Raw genomic sequence first — 22,661 nt, forward strand, 5'->3', positions numbered from 1 at the left:
TGTCTTTGTAAGAAAGGAAACTTGAACACACCAAGGATGCTTGGACACAGAGGAAAGACCTTGTGAGGACACAGTCAGCAGGTGTCACCTACTCTCCAAGGAGAAAGGCCTCAGGAGAAGTCAACCCTGCCAGCACCTTGATCTTGGACTTCCAGACTCCAGAACTGTGAGAAAATAAGTTTCCATTGTTTAAGCCACCCATTCTGTGGTATTTTGTTATGATAGCCCTAGGAAACTAATACAGCAAGTCTCAGTATCGCTTTCTTCTTCTCAATACCAATCGGAACCATGACCAAGAGGGCCAAGTGTATTCACCATCTTCGTCTGCTGTAAGGGATTTTTCTTAGCTCATGCACTGAAGATGTTGCCTTTCAGGAATTCTGTTTTTGTTGTTTTTTTTTTAATGGGGATTTCTATGGAGTTCTCTGTGGGAGGATTTCTTTGGGGGGATTCCTGTGGAGCTCTTTGTGGGGATTTCGTTGACAAGTTTCCTTCCTGCTTGTCAAAATATAAATTCTATACCATCAAAAATTGACAGCTGGCACCAGGGTGAACAGCAGCTTTACTGCTAGCTTACTTCACTGGATTCTTATTTTCTTGTCTTTTCTGTCTTGTAAGGATTTACCTTACTTTCTTACTAGTTAAGCCATACATGTGAAAAAGTGGTGTGGTATGGTGGGGTGGTTGTGTGTGTGTGTGTGTGTGTGTGTGTGTGTGTCGATACGTGTGTCTGTGTGCCTGTGTGTGTATAGGGACATCTCTTCTACCACATGGTCAGAAGCAAAATCCTCAATTACTTTGAAATTTTTCTTGTGATAAAGCAATTTGATGTTATTGATATATTGGCAATTTAATCGCAATCAGTTGCTTGCTTTTTGATCAAGTTGAAGAACCATTAACCATTAACCATTAACCATTCAGTATCTCTGGTTTTAATTCTGTAGGAGCAGATTTTGATAGGGAGTTTGGGTAGTGGGCTGCCCTGAGAAAGGTGTGACCTCAGGTAAGGCGGCTCACTGTACCCGTGACAAACCCTGATGCAGCTGACAGCTGGAAATTATTGGCAGTTATTGAAGGAGGGCAAACGGGTGCTATGTTTCCATGTTTACCATATCCAATTATATGCTAGTTAACATGATACAGTCTTAGGGAATAATATTTACTTATTAAAGTAGTTGAAACTGAAATTGTTAAGCATTTCTTGGCATGTGTAAATAAATTTTGTCCAAAAAATTCCTAAAATGTCTGTGAGCTATAGTAGTATATTTTATAATCTGTTTCAGCATACTATATAATCAGAAAAAAAACAATTTAAGAAATAAAAAAGAAAATTTGGGGTGAGGGTGGATAAGAGGTACAAACTTCCAGCTACAAAATAAATAAGTCATGTATGTAATATAACCATGGTGACTATTGTTAATAATACTGTATAACATATTTATTATAGCATAGTTGCATATTGATATATAGCATATTTGAAATTTACCAAGAGAGTAGATCTTAAAAGTTCTCCTCACAAGAAAAAAGCTTGTAATTATGTGTGATGATGGATGTCATCTAGATTTATTGTGATGATTATTTCACAGTATATACAGATATCAAATCATTATGCTGTACACCTGAAGGTAACATAATATTATATGTCAGTTATATCTCAATAAAAATGGCAGAAAAGGTAAAGTTGATTCATATAATTTTTTCTTTTTCGGTTAAGCTCATATGTAATCAGGATTAAGTGTGTGGGCTAGAGGTAGACTGCCTTGTTTCACACCTAGGCCCACCAGGTATTATTTGTGTGACTTTGGGCAAATGCCTCTGTCTCCTAATTGTAAAATGGAGACATTAATAGTGCCTGTTAAAGGTTTGTCTTGAAAAATTAAGCGTGGTAATACATCTTTGTGCTCAGTATAGTGTCTGGGCATTTTCAATAAGTGGTTGCTCCTGATAACTTTATTGTCCGTGTTTATTAATACACTTCTTGGCTTCTATTTAAGTTCTTTTGATTATGTCTTCTTTTCTGTCTTTGTGTTTTCATATATTGCTGTTAGCCATTTTAACTTCTTTGAAGTTAACTTTAGCCATTTTAACTTCTTTGAAGACCCTGAATATACTATATTTTTTCTCACACAATTTTTCCCTTTGAACCTGCTGTTTCTTACATCAGAAAAATCTTTCCACGTGTCTCTCTTCTCATCCAAGCTTGCTAATCTTATTCTCTCTGGCCCCCTACTAAATCCCCCCTGGGCTAAAGATTTGACTCATACGCTTATTTGGTAGACTATGGGGATTTCTTCTCACGTTGTACCCTTGAGTCCCTCTCACATCTGTTTTTTTTTAAATAAATATAAGATATTTAGGAATTTCTTGTGTCCCCAGAGGTTCAGAATTAGTTTAGTTGTAATTCTTAGTTTGTGGCACGCTGTCATTTCATTCACTTATTCCTTAATCTATTAATAACTTATTAATAATGTATATACACCTATCAGCACTCAAAGAACTAATACTGTATTAATAACTTACAGCAACTCTGGATTCCTCCACTTTCTTCCCTGCCTTTCTCCCAGGAGTCGTTACAGTCGTTATTTTGGCTTTTCATTATTTGCTTTTATTTATTTTATTTGTTTATGTATTTTAATTTTTTTAATGTTTATTTTTGAGAGAGAGACACAGAGTATGAGTGGGGGAGGGACAGAGAGAGAGGGAGACACAGAATCTGAAGCAGGCTCCAGGCTCTGAGCTGTCAGCACAGAGCCCGACGCAGGGCTCGAACTCACAAAATGTGAGATCATGACCTAAGCCGAAGTCAGATGCTTAACCAACTGAACCGCCCAGGGGCTCCTACTTGCTTTTAAAAAATATAGTTTAACAGATTATGTGTATCCCTCAACAAATTATTGTTTGGTTTTAGATATTTTTGAACTTAAAAGTGGCTAGCATGCTGCATGTAGTGTAGTCTTTTTAAACTTGCTTCTTACCTTCTGCATTCTGTTACTAAGATCCATTCTTATTGTGTCATATAGCCATATTTCATTAACTTTTACTGCTGTATTTAATTGCATAAATATGCCACAATTTACCCATTTCCTTGTAAGTGGATATTTGATTACTTCTGGTTTTTTTCTGTGCTCTCATGAAAAGTGCATTTTTTTTGACCCTTTTTGTATATGCATCTTAGTGCATGTGTATAAATTTCTCTATGGCATTTGTCTAAGAGTGGAATGACTGAACTGCCAATATATGAATATTCAGTTTTATTAGATAATGCCAAATTGTTTACCAAAGTGATCTCACCAACTTATGCTTCACCAACAATTAAAAAATGCTTTGATTCACGTTCTCTTCAACATTTGACATTATTATGTGTCATTCTTGATTTTTTCAAATGGATATAAAATGTTATCTCACTGTAGTCTTATTTGCATTTTCTTGAGTATTGATGAGGTTGAAATTTCATCCTCAGTTTATTAGCCAGTATAGCTCCTTTTCTCTAAAATGCCATTTCATATCTTCTGGCTACACGTTTGTCATTTTCTTATGATGTGTTAAGGACTCTTCATATATTCTTGATTTTTAACCTTTATTGGTTTTGTATCAAAATATCTTCTCCTAGCTGTGAATTTGTTTTTCACTCTCTTTATTTAAAAAAAATTTTTTTTACATGTATGTATTTTTTGAGAGACAGAGAGAGACAGAGCACAAGTTGGGGAGGGGCAGAGAGAGAAGGAGACACAGAATCCGAAGCAGGCTCTAGGCTCTGAGCTGTCAGCACAGAGCCCGACGCAGGGCTCGAACTCACAAACCGTTGGATCATGACCTGAGCCAAAGTCGGACGCTTAACCAACTGAGCCACCCAGGCGCCCCTGTTTTTCACTGTCTTTAAAATTAAAATTTAAAATTTATAAAATGAGCTATACAAATGTCCTAAGCCCATCCTTGAAGCTATTTAGTGATTTACACTCTTACTTTTCCAGGCAAATATTTTATACATAGTTTATGATACTGTGTTTTTGTATCTTAAGTACTTTGACTATTCAGAAGTCAAAAAAGTATTCACCATTATTTTTTTCATAAGAATTTAAAAGTTTCCTTAACCTGTTTGGATGTAATTTAATTCATAAGTTGTGAGATAGGGGTCCAAGGTAATTATTTTTCCTATTTATGTATTTAAAAAGTCCATTTATTGAATCCTTTCTTTGTATTCCTTATTGATCTTTCATACTACTTTTATTATATATTAATATTGCATATACACAATGAATCAATTTCTTGACTCTGTTTCATTTCACTAATCAATTTGTCTCTCTCTGTGCTACTTTTATAATGTCTTAATTATTGTAGTATCATAATAAGTCTAGACACCAGATAGGGCAAATATTTACTCTTTATTCTTATTTAGTTTGATCTTTTACTTCTGTAGAATCAGTTTATCAAACTCCACAAAATTCCCTATGTGATTTTGATTGGGATTTTATAGAATCTGTGGTATTTTATAATAAAAATACCAAATTGTTTTCCAAAGTGATAGCACTTTAAATTATACTGATAATTAATAAGAAATTCTTAATAATTTGAAGAGGAGCTATTAAAATGTAATTTTCAAAAGGTTGAAAGCTATGTCCCTCATACAAATATAAAATGAAAATGTCAAATATTATACTCAACTCATTAATTAATAAGTGAAACAGTAATACTTGAAAACTGGCCCACAGGACATTTAAGAAGCTAGGTATTACTAGGCAATAAGATTGCTCAGTTAGTACCCCTCTTCCAAAAGCCCTACAGGATCATCAATGTTAACCTATGGAGTTACCTCTTATACTGGGTGGCAATTCTTTGCATATCTATTACACAAAACTCGACACGCTAATGTGCTCCTTCACAGGTGTCAAATTGCACAGAAAATAGAAAGTCGAGTCTAGCATTTTACTGAAAGAACATCCAATAAACTCTTTTGCCTATTTCTAAATTTTGGATAATTTTTCTGACAAAAGTGAGAGCAACTTCTTTTCTGGTATAATATTTTCGTATTTTGACTGTATCGTTTATTATATCTACCTTCTCAGACAGTTTGGGGAAAATGCATTGGTAAAGTTCCATGGGAGAACTTGATTTGACTATTAAAATGCTAAGATGATAACTAGATTTTCAGATTACTGGTGTATTCTCTGCCCTATATAGACATTTAAAAATAATTTGACATTTAACTTTCACATTATTTAGTGAAAATACAGAAAATGTATTTATTACTTATTTATATTAGATAATATAGATGATTTTTTCTTTAATGTTTTTTAAAATAGTAAACAAAGAAAACCTGAAGATCCATTTATGTATGTAAGGAATTAGTGAAAAAATAGTGTGTTGTTAACATAGAGGAATATATAGACTTACTTTGTAATAATTAAAAATGATGATCTAGGCCTGCATCTTTTAAGTTTAAGTAAAAATAATTAAGTTATAGAGCAGCAGGTGTGGTTTGATTCCCTTTATACTGTTTAAATTGAACTGTCACTAGATATTTATTAATGCAGCGAAACTAAACTTGTTTAAGCTCCCTGAAGTGAGTAAGCATTAAAAGTGTTTCACAAGATGATGTTAGAAGTCAGGTATTTATTAGCTTTTTGAATCAGGGCTCAAGTGGTGTTAGGGGGATCTTTCAAAGAGAAAGGATTTGCAATGGTCAACTTTCATGATAAATCATTTGGAACTGGAGGACATGGCAAAATGAGGGTTTTGAAGTCTTAATAATGAGCACAAAGACAATGCACATCTTAATGAGTAGTTGTTGCAGATAAGTGATGTGTTTGCCTAGGTGAACAGACTATTGTCTCCAATAAATTGATCTGTAGGAATTTTCTGAAGTAAACAGTGAAGTTATTTATTGCCTTATATCCTTATTTTTCTTAAGGAAATGTTTCTTGGAGGAATCAACTACATCAAACTGACATAAGTTTACCAACACACCAGAAAAAAGTTATCAGTTGTGATTATTCAGTTTTGTAGGCTCATATATGAAGTATCCTCTTTAATTTTCATAACAGTTCTGTTAACAGAAGTAATAACTGCATTGTACAGTAAATAAAAGTTAGCAAATTTGATAATCAAGTACATATAATCTGATTCCAAAGTCCATGCTGTTCTCTCACTTAATCCTTATACTGCAGTGTGAAATAAACAAACAAATGAACATGCAAACTGCTGTGGGAAAAGAGTCAATTTCCCTAGAAAACCCATTTAGTTTTACTGTTAAAATTTATGGAGTGAAATTCCATTTGCAACTATTTTCCCTTTTTCCTCCAAATTGTGTGACCTTATCTTTAAATATATCTAACCCAATATGATGTACCTATTTCAAGTCATATATGTTCCTTTTACCTGAGTTATGAGTGCTAAGTACTAGAATATTCTAAAGAAATATATGTGTCCTAGTGAGCTGTGCCCATTAGTGAAATATAACTTATGAGTGCCAAATGGAAGAGCTGCTTGGAGGGTGGATTTAAAGTCTTATGTCATGGGTGCAAATATTATATAAAATTAAAAGGCACTTCTTTCACTATACATGAGTGTCTTCTTGTAATTTCTGGATTCATACTAACAACTAGTATCTGTTTAACATGACTTGACTCTTGAGATCCAATGGGTCCCTCTTTGAAAACACGCATTTTTTTCCCTCACCAAACTGGGTTTTGCTATTTAACCCTGCCATTCTTAGCCATCCTGGGCTGCATGAGCACTGTTATATTTTTCATCAAGGTTTTTAAATGACTGGGTTCACTATTCCAATCTGAGTTAGAGATTAGGTGGTATCTTATATCCTCTTCTTACAAGTATAGAGATAAAGAAAAGAGGATTTGCATGTTGTAGCTGTTATGAGTTTTGATTGGGAGGCTGTTAGGTTTGTGGTGGGGCTGTGCTGCCTTAGTCATGTTATGTAAGCTTATAACCCTTTCTGGGGCTAATAGCTTTGTATATACTTCCAGAATGTATGTGTACATGTATACATGCATATATATATGTATATACATGTGTATATATATATGTTTATGCATGTATATGTATACATGCGCGCGCGCGTGTGTGTGTGTAGTGGGAAGAAGTAGAGTTGAGGTGAGAGAAAAGAAATGGACATGATCTTAAAGCATCTGATCTGTTTTTTGAGGTGGTGGTGGAAAAGATTTATAATACATAACAAACACAGTTTACTGTAAGTCTAAATGCTATATATTTTTGCTACTTTTTATTACACACTTAGAATAAAAATGAATAAATGTTGTTTGCAATTTTTTCTCTTCTCTTTCTCTTTCTCTTTCTCTTTCTCTTTCTCTTTCTCTTTCTCTTTCTCTTTCTCCTCTCCTCTCCTCTCCTCTCCTCTCCTCTCCTCTCCTCTCTTCCCCTCCACTTTCCTCCTTCTCCCTCCACTCCCCTCCCCTTCCCTCTCCTCTTTTCTTTCTTCTTCTTTTCTCTTTTCTTTTCTTTTTTTTAATGGCTTGAACTAGGCCTGCACCCAGCTTATGCAGTTGGGCAGGGCTATGAAAAGGCAAAATCTCCTTGCAACTTAAGGTTGAAAAAATGTACCTTTACACTTATCCTAGCTTTCTTTATTTTTTGCTTCCCATGCAAAATTAAGTTAAATGGGCTTGCCTACCTTTAATTATTTTAAATAAAATGAGGAAGTCCAGACAGTAGGTCCTGAAAATGAACACTGCACATGAACACATGAGTTTTCTAACTGAAGAGAGACTTGAATACAAAAGTACTCTTGGGTGGACTGTAATGTGTTTTACCATGGAAACCACAAGCTTGTGTATTTCCAGCTACCTGCAAGCCTTGATTACCAGGGAGTGACAAGAACATAAATGCAACTATTGAACAGCTATCAGCATTATGTATAATGAAAGAAAATTGATAAGTGATTAGCACCCCAGATTCTTCCCTCATTACCAATACATCACTACATATATACATTCAAACACACACATACACATATCCGTGTGCATATATGTGTGCGTATGTGTTGTGAGTATGTATCTATACTACCTGGGTTATCTTTCCAAAAATGATGTTGTTTTAAATTTCATTTTAAAAATCAGAGAACATCTGGGCACCTGGGTGGCTCAGTCGGTTAAGCGTCCACCTTTGGCTCAGGTCATGATCTCACAGTTCATGAGTTTGAGCTCTGCACAGGGCTCTGTGCTGAGAGCTTGGAGCCTGGAGCCTGCTTTGGATTCTGTGTTTCCCTCTCTCTCTGCCACTCCCCTGCTCGTGCTCTGTCTCTCTCTCTTTCAAACATAATAAATAAATGTTAAAAAAATTTTTTTAAAATAAGAGAATCCTATTGAAAGTCATCAGAATTAATCTCTGAGTTCTCATAAGATGTTACTGACTTAAGGTGAGAAACTTAGGCTTGAGTAATTATGAAAAGAATTGGATAGGCAAAAAGAGAGGTTGGAAAATTTAGGAGGGACTTAAGAGTATTTAAAGTGAACTTAATTTTGTGCATGTAGTAAAGGTTGGAAGCTGGGTAGAAACCCGTTGGAAGCACTTAAGCAAGAACTGGTGAAGTTATTTTTTTAAGATGAAGAATTGATGGTAGGCTTATTCATTCATTTATTTATTTTTTTTATAAGGCTCCCTTTGAATGGTTGCTGTATTAAATAAATTAGTTACCAGAAGTTAGGAGTGAATATTTGGAAATAGATACCTGGGTTAGAGTCAATATTCAAAGGGCACAACTAAACAAATACTTGTCTTTATCCCTTGGTAGGTCTGGTGTTTGCAATGCTCTTTTGTAATATTTCACAAATGATCCAGAACTCTCCTAATAATGAAGAGTCTACTGGTGAGGAAGCAGGAGGCAAGAAGAAGTAATGGAAAGAACAGTGTCCCAATTCTGCCCCAGTACTAGCTATGAATTTGGGCAATTCACTAAAATTCTTTGAATTAAAGTATCTTTTTCTATAAAATAAAATTGATGACTGCCTTAACCAAGCCATATCAACATTTTAAAAATTAAGTATGATAGTGTATTTTTTCCAAAATATTCATAAAAATCATGGGGAGATAGGGCAAATAAGTAAATCTAAATAATATTGAAACAACAATAGAAACCCACATGGAATTATCTTTAATTATAAGGAAGATCAAGTTGGAATAAGAAGGAGCTTCTAAGGATTGAGCTCACTACAAACCCAGGGTTTGCACCCTCAAATAGTTTAATCTAAGGAAGGAAAGGAAAATGCTTTTTTATCTCTCCTACTGTACTATCCACAGAGACTCCATAAGGTTTGTACCAAAGATAGAACTGGGGACCAATCTACCCTTTCATTCAGGTCTTCAGTCAGTCATAGTTAATGCCTAAAAGGTCCCAAGTAATAATGTGGCAGGCTAAAGATGCAAGCGTGAACAAAGCAATACATTCCTCACCCTCTTGGAACTTACATTCTAACGGACTTACTTCATAGAACTGAGAAATGCTACTGTCACCATCATAGAAAATGATTGTATTAGTTTACAAGGATTGTCATAACCAAAAACCAGAAACTAGGTGCCTAACAACAAGAGACGTTTATTAACTCTCAGCTATAGAGTAATGAAGTTGAAATCAAGTTGTTGGTAGTGCTATGCTCTCTTCAGTCTCTGAGGGAGAATCCTTGTTGCCTTTTCAGCCTCTGGTATTCCAGGTGTTCCTAAGATTGTGGCCCTAAAACTCCAGTCTCTGTCTCTGTCTTCACATGGCCATTTTTCTTCTATGTCAGTATCCAAATTTTCCTGTAATAAAGACACCAGTGGTATTGGATTAAGGACCCATCCTCCTCCTGTATGATCTCATCTTAATTTAACTAATTATGTCTGCAATGACTCATTCCCACATAAGGTCACATTATGAGATACTAGGGTTAGGACTTCAACATATTATTTTAGGGAACCATAGTTCAGTGCATAACAATGAATTTAGAGAAAATAAGGTGCACATTCACAGTAATGTGTATTTGAAAAGTTGTAATTCTCATAATCATAAACCGCATTTAAGATTAGTAGTGGTGGGAATAAAGTGAGAGAAGCTTGGCAGTAGTATACGGAGAGATTTTACTTTTTCTCCTTAGTCTTTGGAGTCAGAACACCAAGCATGTAATTAGAAGGATGCCCCAATTTAAAAATACAGAAATGATGTCAGGTGAAAAGTTCTTAGACATGGGAATTGCAATGGGAGCTATGTACACTAATTTGACATCCAAATGTAGATTTTCCAAAAAAACAAAAACAAAAACAAAAAACAACCACCAACAAATAAATGGAGAGACTAGCATGTATCCACTGAACCTACCTGCTGGACCAGAAAGTCCAGGCAGATAGTGCCTTGTTTGAAATGAGTATAGTCATAAAAACTCATGCACGGACTCTGTGACCGATATTGCAGAATCAGAGGGAGGCAGAAAGGAGCAGCACCAAGTAGAAATATAGGAAGAGTTTTCTTTTGGTAGTTCTCTATATCTGCTACAAGTTCTAAAGAGAACATTGACAAATGTTTAGGTTTTTTTTTAAGTTTTTATTTATTTATTTAGTTTAAGAGAGAAAGAAGGGAGAGGGACAGATAGAAGGAGAGAGAGTATCCCAAGCAGGCTTTGCACTGTCAGTGCAGAGCCCAATGTAGGCGGGCCTCAAATCCACCAACCGCAAGATCATGATCTGAGCCAAAATCAAGAGTTGCACGCTTAACCAGCTGAGCCACCCAGGTACCCCTGCAAATATTTGACATCCTAAACAGAGCCCAAGACATTATTAGCCCTTGAAAAAAGTGAAATAGTGTTTCTGAAAGAACGGTGTGTGGACAGTCTGGGACAGAATTTTTTTTGTGTGATTAAAGTGGTGAGGCCGACTTCAGAGTTAGTGAAGAGGAATTTTAAGAGTGAAACAAGGAAATTGGTTTTTAACAAGATCCTGCATGATTTTTATACTAAATTCAAGTAACCAGAGTAACACAATGAGAAGAAAAAAAAGTAACAAATTAAAATCAATATAAGGCAAATTGATGATGGTTACACAAAACGTCTCTATAGTCTTTAAAATTGTTACAGACTATAGAGAAATCTGGAGAGTTTTTCAATTTGTATTTGAAGTTATCAGAATAATCTAAAGATGATAGTACATCAATCTTAGTTATGACTATAGAAGAAAAACTCCTTAAAGTATAAGAAAATGAATCCACCAGTAAATTACCTGAATAATTAATGATTACCAAAATTATTCCAGACTTGAAAAATAATTGCATAATAGGAAAACTGTTGAAATAATTCACCAAATCAATGTCAAAAAAAATCCCAGCAAGGTACTATCAGTTTGATAGAGTCAAGTTAGTTTTTGATAACAATCAATATCCCTCTACTCCTGATATAATTTTTAGTAAAATAGAAATATTTATTGAAATTCCAGGGTCAACAATATAATAATCGCTAAAGCACAAGAGGCCTTTTAAGAACACAAACCGCAGTTGGTATTTTTTCTTCAATAAATGCTAGTCAGTATAATAACAGCTAAATGTAAACAGAAATATTGGAAATTTTTAGATGGCATGATTGTCCGCCCAGAGAACCCAAGCAATAAACCTGAAAAATAATATTACTACATGTAAAGGAATTCAACATGGTAACCATTTACAATACCAAAACCAAAAGTTAAAGGTTGGAACAAAACCGTTTAAAAATAGCAACCAAAATTATAAAATACTCAAATAAATGTCACAAAGAAATATAGGATCTATGCAAATAAAACAATAAAATGTTGTTGACCAGTATAAAGCTAATATTATTAAACAATGAAAATGTGTCGATGGGAGAAGATACCACTTAGTAATTGCTTTTCTACTTTATTAAGTACAATCATAATTCCACTATTATATTGGGGTAAATGTGACTAAAACCTTGAGGTTCTGGGGAAGTCCAGAAGGAGTGCAGTAAGTTGACCTATTTGGATAAAGGTAAATTTGGAGAGATGGGAGGAGAGGGTTTAGAAGGAAGGAAGGAAGGAAAGGAGGAAGGGAAGGAGGAAGGGAGAAGGAAAAAAGGAAAAGCATATTTAAATCTGGAAAGGGAAATACAAAGAGGTTATATAAAATAAATTAAAATCATGAAAAAAATTAGGAAGGATAAACACTAAACTCTATTAGAGAACTAGATTAATTAAGAGTTTTACTTCATATAATATTATAATGAGAAAGGAATCTGGAAGTCATTTAATGAGAGAATTTGCCTCATGCAAAATTGTCTTTATCTCAGGAAAAAAAAGTCACTGCATTACAAGCTGTTCCAATCTTTGGCACAATTATATATATTGGAGGGCTCTCCACTTCACAATGATGGTCATTTCATAATTGGGTAATCTCATTCCTAATTCTCCTATTTCTCTATGATTAATTATATACAATAGAGGATCATGTATTGAGTCATGTCATGTTAATAGTGGTAACCACTTTAATATTTAAAGACAACCTTTGAGGCGCCTGGGTGGTTCAGTTGATAGAGCATCTGACTTCAGCTCAGGTCATGATCTCAGGGCTTGGGAGTTTTAGCCCTGTGTGGGGATCAGTGCTGATTGCTCAGAGCCTAGAGCCTGCTTTGGATTCTGGTCTCTGTCTCTCTCTGCCCCTCCCCCGCTCGCATTCTGTCTCTCTCTCAAAAGTAAATAAACATTTAAAAAAATTTTTTAAAAATAAAGATAATTACTGCTAACTGTTCATATTTAGGCTAAACATTTCCAGTTCTTTAAACTTTTCCTCATATGAGACACTTCCCAGAATCTCATTATTTTGCATCAGGCTTTAAATGATCTCCTTTTAGTTAAACCTTTGTTATATACCCAGTACTGAAGTTCAGATATTATCAGAAGAATGGACTCCTATTCTTATAAATTTGTTAACTCTAGAGCAAATCTGCACGGTCTTTGCTGAATTATTGTGTAATAGCCATACGTCCTTTCAAATTTCCTTTTCTATCTATATCAAATTTGAAATAATTTAGCTTGATATCAGTGTTACAATTACTTTATTTAAAATGAACTGCCTTTTCAATCAAAAAAATGAGGGAAAAGACTCAGTGATGGATTCTAAGATACTACTGGAGTTCTGTGTCTCTATGTGTGTGCATGCACTTCTGTGGCGTGTGTGAGTATGTAAGTTTGTGTATGTGTGTATGGGAGTGTGTACATGCACATAGGCATGCATATGTAAGTGTTCTGCTAGAGGATATTGCAATTATTTCATTGAAGTATAGTTGACATACAACATTATACTAGTTTCAGATGTAAACATAATGATTTGACATTTGTATACAGTGATCACCACAATAAATCTAGTTATCATCTGTCACCAGAGTTAGAAAACATTTCTTGTGATGAGAATTTCTAAGATTTACTCTTTTTCTGATGTGTATGTATTTATGTTGAGAGAGAGCAAGAGCACAAGTGGGGGAGGGGCAGAGAGACAGGGAGAGACAGAATGCCAAACAGGCTCTATGCTGTCAGCTCAGAGCCTGATGCGGGGCTTGATCTCTTGAACCTTGTGATCATGAGCTGAGCTGAAATCCAGTCGGCTGCTTAGCCCACTGAGCCACCCAGGCACCCCTAAGATTAACTTTCTTACCAACTTTCAAATTTGCAGTACATTAATATTGACCACAGTCACCCTGCTGTACACTATATCCCCATTAAATTCCACTTAAGTTTGTAATCTAAAAAATGCAACAAATGAACAAACAAAATGGAACAAAATTCAGAGATACAGAGAACAGAATGGTGGTTGCCAGAGAGGATGGCGGTTGGGAGGTGCAAAATAGGTGAAGGCAATTAAGAGTTACAAAATACCAGTTACATGGGGCACCATGTACACCATGCACCATGTTACATGGGGTTCATGGGGCACCCCATGAGCCATGGGGTGGCTCAGTCGGTTAAGTGTCCAACTTCAGCTCAGGTCATGATCTCATGGTTCATGCGTTCAAGCCCCACGTCAGGCTCTGTGCTGACAGCTCAGAGCCTGGAGCCTGCTTCGGATTCTGCGTCTCCCTCTCTCTCTGTTCCTCCCCTGCTCATGCTCTGTCTTTCTCTCTCAAAAATAAACAAATATTAAACAAATTTCAAAATACCAGTTACAAAAGATCAAAATTTTGTGGTGTTAGGAAAAATGAAATTAAGTGTAATGTTTGTGTAAACATTAAAGTGTGTTTGTAGCTGTTTTGGAATCATAACTTATAATAAATAAATGTATTTGAGACCATTTAATTAAGAAAGTTGCAAATGATGATCATTAACAAATCATCATGAACATGATATTTCTTTTCACTCAATATTTAAAAAATATTAATTATGTCTTAAATTTTTTTTTAATGTTTATTTTTGAGAGAGAGAGAGAGAGAGAGACAGACAGAGCCCAAGCAGGGGAGGGGCAGAGAGAGAGGGAGACACAAAATCGGAAGTAGGTTCCAGGATCTGAGCCCTCAGCACAGATCCTGATGTCAGGCTTGAACTCACAGACTGTGAGATCATGACCTGAGCCATGGGCCCTTAACAGGCTGAGCCACCCAGACACTCCTAAAATATTGTGTCTTATCACATGAGAGAAGTTTGCTGGAATTTAGGGAGAAAGCAAATGTATTTATTAGCATGCTACTATTTTTTTAGACTGTTGATATTATTTTATTATACATCACATATATAATATTCAGTTCCTTCATTGTTTTGTCTGGTTTATAACGTATCTATGTTGACTTTAACATTCTACTTGTCATTACTACCCTTTGTTGATCATGTGTATATTAATATGAGCCTAAATAAATAAATAAAATGGTAAAATGTCCCATAATGTGCTGTTTCATATAGGCTCAAGATGAAGGGAAGGACTTGTTAAAAATAGATTTTCTGGCCCAGGCCCTTAAGATTCTGATGCAGTGCTTTGGGTGGTGGGGGTCAAACTGGATCAGTTTGCATTGACGCTGTTCAAACATCCAATTCATTTTAATAACGGGAAAAACTTGGGAAAACATTGATTCAAAATTATTCCAAAGACACATATTACTGCTGTTTTGAATCATCCATACCACTCATTACATCCACCAATACTGATAATAGTATTAAATATGTAAGATATTTGAACTTACTATGTTTAGAATTGGAAAGTAACGGGTTCTCTACAAAAAATTGAGTATTTTACTCAATTTTCATTTTCTGTAGTAGGGATTTGTTCAAAGTATATTATAATGCATTAAATAAAATAATTTTATTCTTTATGTATTATTTTTAATTATATTGTTATCTTCTGCTTGCAGGGTACAAGTTGAATTCTATATGAATGAAAACACATTTAAAGAGAGACTAAAGTTATTTTTTATCAAAAACCAGAGGTCAAGTAAGTCATTCATTTTATTCTCCCATCAACATGTTTATACATATGTTTAACTAAAAAAAATCAGCTGTGCGATCCTTTAGCAAAATATGTTTTATGTAGAATAAATATGATAATCTTGTCTGCCAGGCAGTAAAAATTCAGAAAGCTGTTGATGTTACATGTGGTGGTGTTAGGGTGTTTGAATACCTGCAGTTCCCCAAATCCCACACCAGTAGGTAGACTTGTGAGAGAGCCATTTGGATTAGTGAGGAAAATAATTAAATGAGGGGTCCCCTTATTTTAACTGTGAGGCACATGTAAAACTTGGTTTGAGAAGGCTCTAACCAAATGGGAACAACTGTCTGATTTACTGGGGAAGAGTTTAATGTTTCCCATTCATGCCTGATAATAAGAAACATCTAGGGTTTTCTGAAATGTACAGATTACTAACATCCTTTTCTGGAGATTTTGAATCAGGAAGTGTAGGGCTCAGTGCACAGTTTCATACTCCACTGATTCTTCTCATCAGATAAGTTTGGGAAACATTGCAAATTGAGGAAGACATGAAATTGGCATAGTTACTGAGCTAAGACCATTCAAGGCTGATGGGTCAATGACACCTGTTGCCTCCCTGTAATACCACATATTTTTAAAAAGCCAAAAATAATGAGTCAGGATGCAATTTTTCATATGATTATTGCTTAAAATGTCAACAAATAGTAGAAAGGTCTACTATTGGAAAGTGGTGTAGACTTTGTTCTTTCTGAATTTTGATCTTGGAATCTTCTTTGGGTGGTCTCGATTAAGTTGTGCCCTTATAGGGTTCAAAGAGAAAAGCCTGCGTTGTTGGAAGTTATCAAAATACTGACTCTAAGGAATATTTCAGACTGTAAGGCACACTGCTTAGAGATTCTTAATGGCAACTTAGCTGCAAAGGTAAGGCTAAGAATAGCTAATGCCTCTCTAACCTGGTTGTTTAGAATTTCCAAGGAAGTCCTACCAATAGATGTAAACTAATGGGGCCATATCATTTGAATAGAAGGTCTTCTTGATCTTAATGCTAATAATTCTATCTCTCCAGGCCAGAAAATATAGATGCGTTATTTGAATACTTTACCAGCAGCCAACTTTGATTAAGCAGTCTTTTGAGGAGACCAGTTCTATAAAACCAGGGCAATTTCATTAACAGTTTAAAAGACTTTATAAAGAAGTTAACCCGTAAAAAGTGTACCTGCCATTTTAATAAGGAAGCCTAGGAAAATTACAAAATTAATAGGCATTAATCTTTTACTGTTAAGAAATGTTACCTCAAGTACACTCACATATAGCAGAGAAAAAAAATGACATTTCACTTGCAGATTTTATTAAATAATAATTATAAGAAGACCTTTCTCAAAATTTTATTCATAATGCATGAATCAGATACCGCCTGATAATTGCAGGAACGGTAATGTTTCTATTAATCAGACTTTAAGCATATTTTGCTTAATGTTAATTGTTCTTCTTCATCACTAAGTATTATAAGCCTCATAACTGTGACTTACACAGTTTCACAGATACATATATGACAGTCTTAATACCCCCCAATTATCTAAGATTGCATTAGTACTTAACCTAAAGGAAAAAGTAAGTTTCAACTGATAGAACTAAAATGTGTGTGAATGTATATGTATTTTCCAGCAAATGCTATTATGATTCTTCTATAATTATGTAATTACTGAGTGTATAATATATAATTATATACATGATTATAATTTCTTTACAATAAAATCTACAAGGTGTTCTGAAAGTAAAGGATGTATAACTTATCTGGTGGATTTGTAAGCAGCTAGATTTTCTAGCTAGCTAAAATTTATTCCAAAATTCATGGATATAAAAAATACTTACACTTCTGAGCATATCTGAACCAATCATGATTTTTGTGGCTTCTCAGTGCTCAAACCAAGATTTATTCTTGGCTGTAATATTTGCGGCCATTTGCAGTGCATGCAGTCTGTCAGTCTCACATTTTTTTCCCAATATTTAGCCAATTAAAATTCAGATGTCTAAAATTTAAAGAGTTTTTAAATACAATAAGTGCTATATTTAAAGTTGTTATTTGTGGCAATTTTTTTAGACTTTCGTGAACTAAGTTAACATGAAAATTAAATTTTTGTTGTTTGTTTAAAGGTCTAAGAATTCGTCTATTCAATTTTTCTCTCAAATTATTAAGCTGTTTATTATACATAATCCGAGTGCTACTAGAAAACCCTTCACAAGGAAATGAATGGTAAGATGTCTTTGAACTTCAACAACATTCTTTCGATTATTTTGAATTGTATTATAATTTTGAAGGGTGTTCTGTGGAATTTATTTTCTTAAGGATGTTTTAGGTATTTGTCACAATTAAGTTGATCTGGCTTTCAGTTAATACATGAATATAATCGTTGTAGGTTCTTTTTTAAACATTTCTTCTTCGGGTGCCTGACTGGCTCAGTCAGAAGAGTGTGCTCATCTTGGCGTCATGAGTTTGAGCCCCCTGTTGGGTGTAGTGATTACTTAAATAAATAAGCTCAAAAAAGAAAAGAAAAGAAAAAAACATTCTTTAAAGAAAAGTAAACATCTCTTCTTTTATTATCTATTTATCAAAGCTAATACTGGATACCCACCCATATAATTTCTATTGCTAACCAAAGTACTCTTAAGTAATTGCTTAATATAGAGTTAGTCTCTTTAAAGACCCATATACCTCTCTCTTCTTGATTTACATATACTCCAAAAAGGTATACTCTTTTGTATGCCAGCTATGTAAGTATTTTCAGTTCTATCAGGTGTTACCTTTTCTTTTTAAAGATTCCTTGAGGGCATTATGTTAAGTGAAATAAATTAGAAAACTGGAAATACTGTATGATTTCATTTGTCAGTGGAATCGAAAAACAAACAAACCCAAAAACCCAAAAAACCCGAAACAACAACAAAGATCTAGTGACTTTTGAAGCACTCCAGCATATACTGGGATGCATTACTAAGTCTCAGATTTAGCTTGTGTAGCTCTTTATCTTATTTGAGTTAAACGACTATTGACTTATTTTAACTTATTTTTCCATTCATTATCATGTTGCTTTTATTAAATTGCATTTCTGTTCATTTATAGACTTCCCTTTTTAGGCTCTATCCTTCACTAGAAGTAGTAGGGAAAGGAACTGTCTGTGTAATAGCATGAATAATTTTTAACTCATCACCATCATGGTCTCCTGTCCAACCTACTAAATTTAAATAGTTTTCAAAGCAGAAAACAAATTTGGTGGTTAACTTTTGTACAATTGTTTTTCATGTGGAGGTTCACCCTAATAAAATTGAGAAATACAAAAGATCAAAATAAAATGGGAAGTGATGATATATTATGCATTTAAATGAATCGGTTACTCCTCAGCTTGTGTAGACAGTGAAAATTATTCTGTATTTATTAAAGGATTAAAGATGAACAACTGAAATTTTCCTATGTAACAATTTATGTGATAATTCTTTGTACAATTTTAATTTACTTAATGAAATATAATTATGGCTATTCCACTATATCTTTATTGAATACTTGGCATGTGTTTATATTTCTGTGACTCAGGATACAACATTCTCTACCCTCAGGGACTTTTCAGCCTGTGAATGGCTGTGTATTTTGGAGTTCTTGCTCTTTTCTGGCATTGGTCTAATTGTTTTATTTATGTTACTACCTTCAATATGCACTTAATCTTATTATTCCCACCTGACATATAGAGAAGCAGAAATGTTCTTATATTTGCCCTTCGCTTTGTGGCCTTCAGCACTAATATTTTTCTGCCTTTATCCATGGTTAAGTCATTGACCCCAGAAGCCAGCACCTTCCCGGTCCCTGCCCTGGTCGCCCACCCCTACTCTCCCCCCCTTTTGTTTTTTTTTTTTTTTTTAATGTTTTTATTTATTTTTGAGACAGAGAGAGACAGAGCATGAATGGGGGAGGGGCAGAGAGAGAGAGGGAGACACAGAATCGGAAGCAGGCTCCAGGCTCTGAGCCATCAGCACAGAGCCTGATGCGGGGCTCGAACTCACGGACCGTGAGATCGTTACCTGAGCTGAAGTCGGCTGCTTAACTGACTGAGCCACCCAGGCGCCCCTCTCCCCCCCTTTTGAACTGCATATTCATCCTCTCTACTTGGATGTTTAATAGGCATTTCGAAGTTGCCGTGTTCCAATTGGCTTCTTCTGTGCTTTTCCACATCTCAACATGTGACAGTGCCATCCTTCCCCTAGCCCTGCCCCACTCTCAGCCTTCCACATTTCAGCAGAACCAAATTCCAACCTAACAGTTGCTCAGGCCAAATGCTTTAGAGTTATTCTTAACTTCTCTTTTGGTCTCACACTCTGCAGCATATGCAAACCCCTTAGAAAATTCTGTCATTTCTATTTTCAAGATATATCCAGCATAGAATCACTTCTCAAGGCTGCCATCCTGGCACAGGCCACCTTCTGTCACCTGAGTACTGCAGTAGCCCTCCTAATTAGTTCTGCTAATTGTGCCTTTGCTCCTCTTTGGTTTATTCTTAATATAGCAGCCAGTGTTTCTTTAAGTTCTAAGTCAGATCTTGACATGGCTGTGCTCTGAATGCTGAGGTGCTTCCCATGGCTTCCCTGTAACTTCACCTCCTCCTCCTCCTCCTCCACCCATTTTGTTCCAGTCACATTGGCCTCTTCTCTGTTTCTGGATCATACCAGCCACAGAGCTGGCTTAGGCCTTCATACCTGCTGTTCCCTCTGTCTGGAGTTCTCTTCCATCAGATAACATAAGGCACACTTCCTCAGATCTTTACTCAAAATTGTATTTTCAGTGAAGCTTTACCTAAATATCCTGTTTAAAATTGTATTCTCCTCACAAGACTCCCTCAAATACTTTTTTCTTTTCCCTTTTAACTTTTCTCCACTGCCTTTATCTCTTTCATATGTTATAAGTAGTATACTTGTTTTGTTTCCTGTGTATTCCACATGGATTGCTGTGGCTCTTCCATGAGGGCATCGATTATTGTCTGAATCCTCAGAAAAAATTTGACTCTCAATAGTTATTTATTTGTTTTTAAAAATTTATTTATTTACCTTTGAGAGCGAGAGAGCTAGCGAGCATGTGTGAGCAGGGGAGGGGCAGAGAGAGAGAGGGAGAGAATCCCAAGCAGGCTCCACACTATCAGTGCAGAGCTAGACGGGGAGGGGGTGGGGGCTGAAACTCATGAACCATGAGAGTTGAAATCAAGAGTCAGATGTTTAACCAACTGAGCCCCCCAGGCAACCAGTGGTTAGTTATTAAACGAGTGAGTGAATAACTGAATAAATGAAGGTCCTTTATAATCTGACCTTTGCTTACCTCACCTCACCTCCTATCCAGCCAAGCTCACCTACCTCAAGCCACTTATACATACTCTGTTCTCCTTTGTCTCTGAGCCTTTGCATATTCTGCTTTGTCTTCTTGGACTTCTGTTTCCCATTCCTAGCTTCCCTACCTGATAGGTTTTGGGGTGATAGTGGGGTTCAAGGGGTCCGGAGCCAACAGCCAAGAAAGAATTCTTGAAGATGTCTTTGGTGCGAAAAGGTGATTTTGTTAAAGCAGGGACAGGACCTGTGGGCAGAAAGAACTGCCCTGGGACCATGAGGAGAGACTGGTTGTATACTCTGGAGTTGGGGGAGGTAAAGTCCAGGGGAAGTTTCCAATGAGATTTTCACATGCTAAAAAAGACCCACAGGATACTGGAGGCCTAGCTATGGTCTAGCTAAGGTTTTTCCCTCTAGCAAAACATTAGCATTAAAATGGTAGGGAGTTCCTGGAGAAACTTTGCTCTGCTTGCCTCAAGTGTTTGTCAATGGGCTGCAGGTTATGAGGAAATTTAATTTGATCTGCCATTTCCTTCTGCCTTTGTTTCCCACATCACTACCTACTCCTTTTTAACTTGGGTCAGGATTTGTGGACCTTCAGGGTAACAATCTTGGGTAACACCTAATCTGAAATTCCTACCTGACATCTTGATCTATAGCCCAATTTTACTCTGGGTTAGGAGTGGCTTCTAGGGATTCTCTGAGCCTCCCGCTACCACCCCCACCCCCACCCTACTTCTGTCCCAACACTTAACATGTTGCCTGTGTTCTCTGTGTTTGCTTATGGAGGGCAAGGACCATGTTCTACTTGCCTCTGTAGCTCTCATATTTAGTGTAAGACTTGGTGGGTCAGGGAATGTTGTTGAAATAATGGAATTATGTTCAACAGTTTTATTGATAGTGTTGCACAGTCAAGATGATTAAGGGCCACTGGCTAGAGATGGCAGTGAATATTACATTTATTACATTTTTCTGTCTATGTATTATTAAAAATGGTTCACACTACACTTCTTTCTAAACGCACACTACAATAGTTCTTAAAATTTGGTGATTTATAAATAAAATGTACATTAGAGTGATCTGAAAATCATAAAATTAGGCATGATAGAATCTCTCTAAGGGTGAGAGGGCATTGGGGAATGATGGCAGAGTAAAATTATATTATTTGAAAAACATTAAGAGGAACAAAGTTTCCTACAATTAACTTCTCTGTCATATTACTGAGAATATTTAGCCATAATTCTAGAGGATATACATTTGAAAAACCAGATTACTGCAATTAAAAAACATAACAACATAACTTATGGCTCCATTTTGAATACAATGTTCTGTTCAGTTCCCATTGTCAGTGCAGTATTGGTTAATGAAAAACAGAAGTGGCCTTTATGGGCACAGACTCTACTTTAAAATAATGAGGCTAATTCAGCAAAGAGATTTATTTAATTAGAGTTTCTGACATAATAAAGCTGTGGATATTTTGTGCTGCTTTGCTTTATTTTTAAATCTCTTCAGAGCGAAAATTGATATAAACATGTTGCAAGTATGGACAAACTGAAGATATGAAAAAGTGTTATTGTTATTGTATGAAATTGTACAAGTGACAAACTGTGATGTCCACACAGTTTGTAGTAGATGATTTAAAAGCATTAGCAGAGGAAACACACCTCCACCATGCAGTTTATGAATTTCATTGAGACATGAGCCATCAGCATTGACTCATTGCCTGCTGGTGCTTAACAGTTCTTCATTGTGTGTCAAAACCAATGCATCCTCTTCCATTTTAAAAATTGTGGAAGTGATTATTAGTTTTTAATATCAAGGGATAGACACAGAGGTAAGAAGTACATGAATGTGCTCATACTTTATAGTATTTGGATTTACATTGACAATCAGTGCTTAACAGAGCAACAAATGT

General features: G+C 35.5%; 1 protein-coding gene and 1 long non-coding RNA gene across 5 annotated transcripts in view; one reads left to right on the plus strand and one right to left on the minus strand.

The window, feature by feature from the left end:
* The window catches only part of KCNT2 (potassium sodium-activated channel subfamily T member 2), a 360,405-nt gene that overhangs the window by 88,174 nt on the left and 249,570 nt on the right, over positions 1-22,661 (plus strand). For all 3 annotated transcript variants that reach the window (XM_042976234.1, XM_042976237.1, XM_042976236.1), the window contains exons 2-3: positions 15,315-15,394; positions 17,543-17,642. In XM_042976234.1, the coding sequence (XP_042832168.1) occupies positions 15,315-15,394; positions 17,543-17,642 (180 nt within the window). The remainder of the gene's footprint in view (positions 1-15,314; positions 15,395-17,542; positions 17,643-22,661) is intronic.
* Positions 9,546-22,661, minus strand: part of LOC122235866 — a 44,543-nt gene continuing 31,427 nt past the window's right edge. For both annotated transcript variants that reach the window (XR_006213958.1, XR_006213959.1), the window contains one exon: positions 9,546-9,768. This is a non-coding gene — a long non-coding RNA (uncharacterized LOC122235866). The remainder of the gene's footprint in view (positions 9,769-22,661) is intronic.

Source organism: Panthera tigris, chromosome F3, assembly GCF_018350195.1.
Source record: "Panthera tigris isolate Pti1 chromosome F3, P.tigris_Pti1_mat1.1, whole genome shotgun sequence".
Taxonomy (NCBI): domain Eukaryota; kingdom Metazoa; phylum Chordata; class Mammalia; order Carnivora; family Felidae; genus Panthera; species Panthera tigris.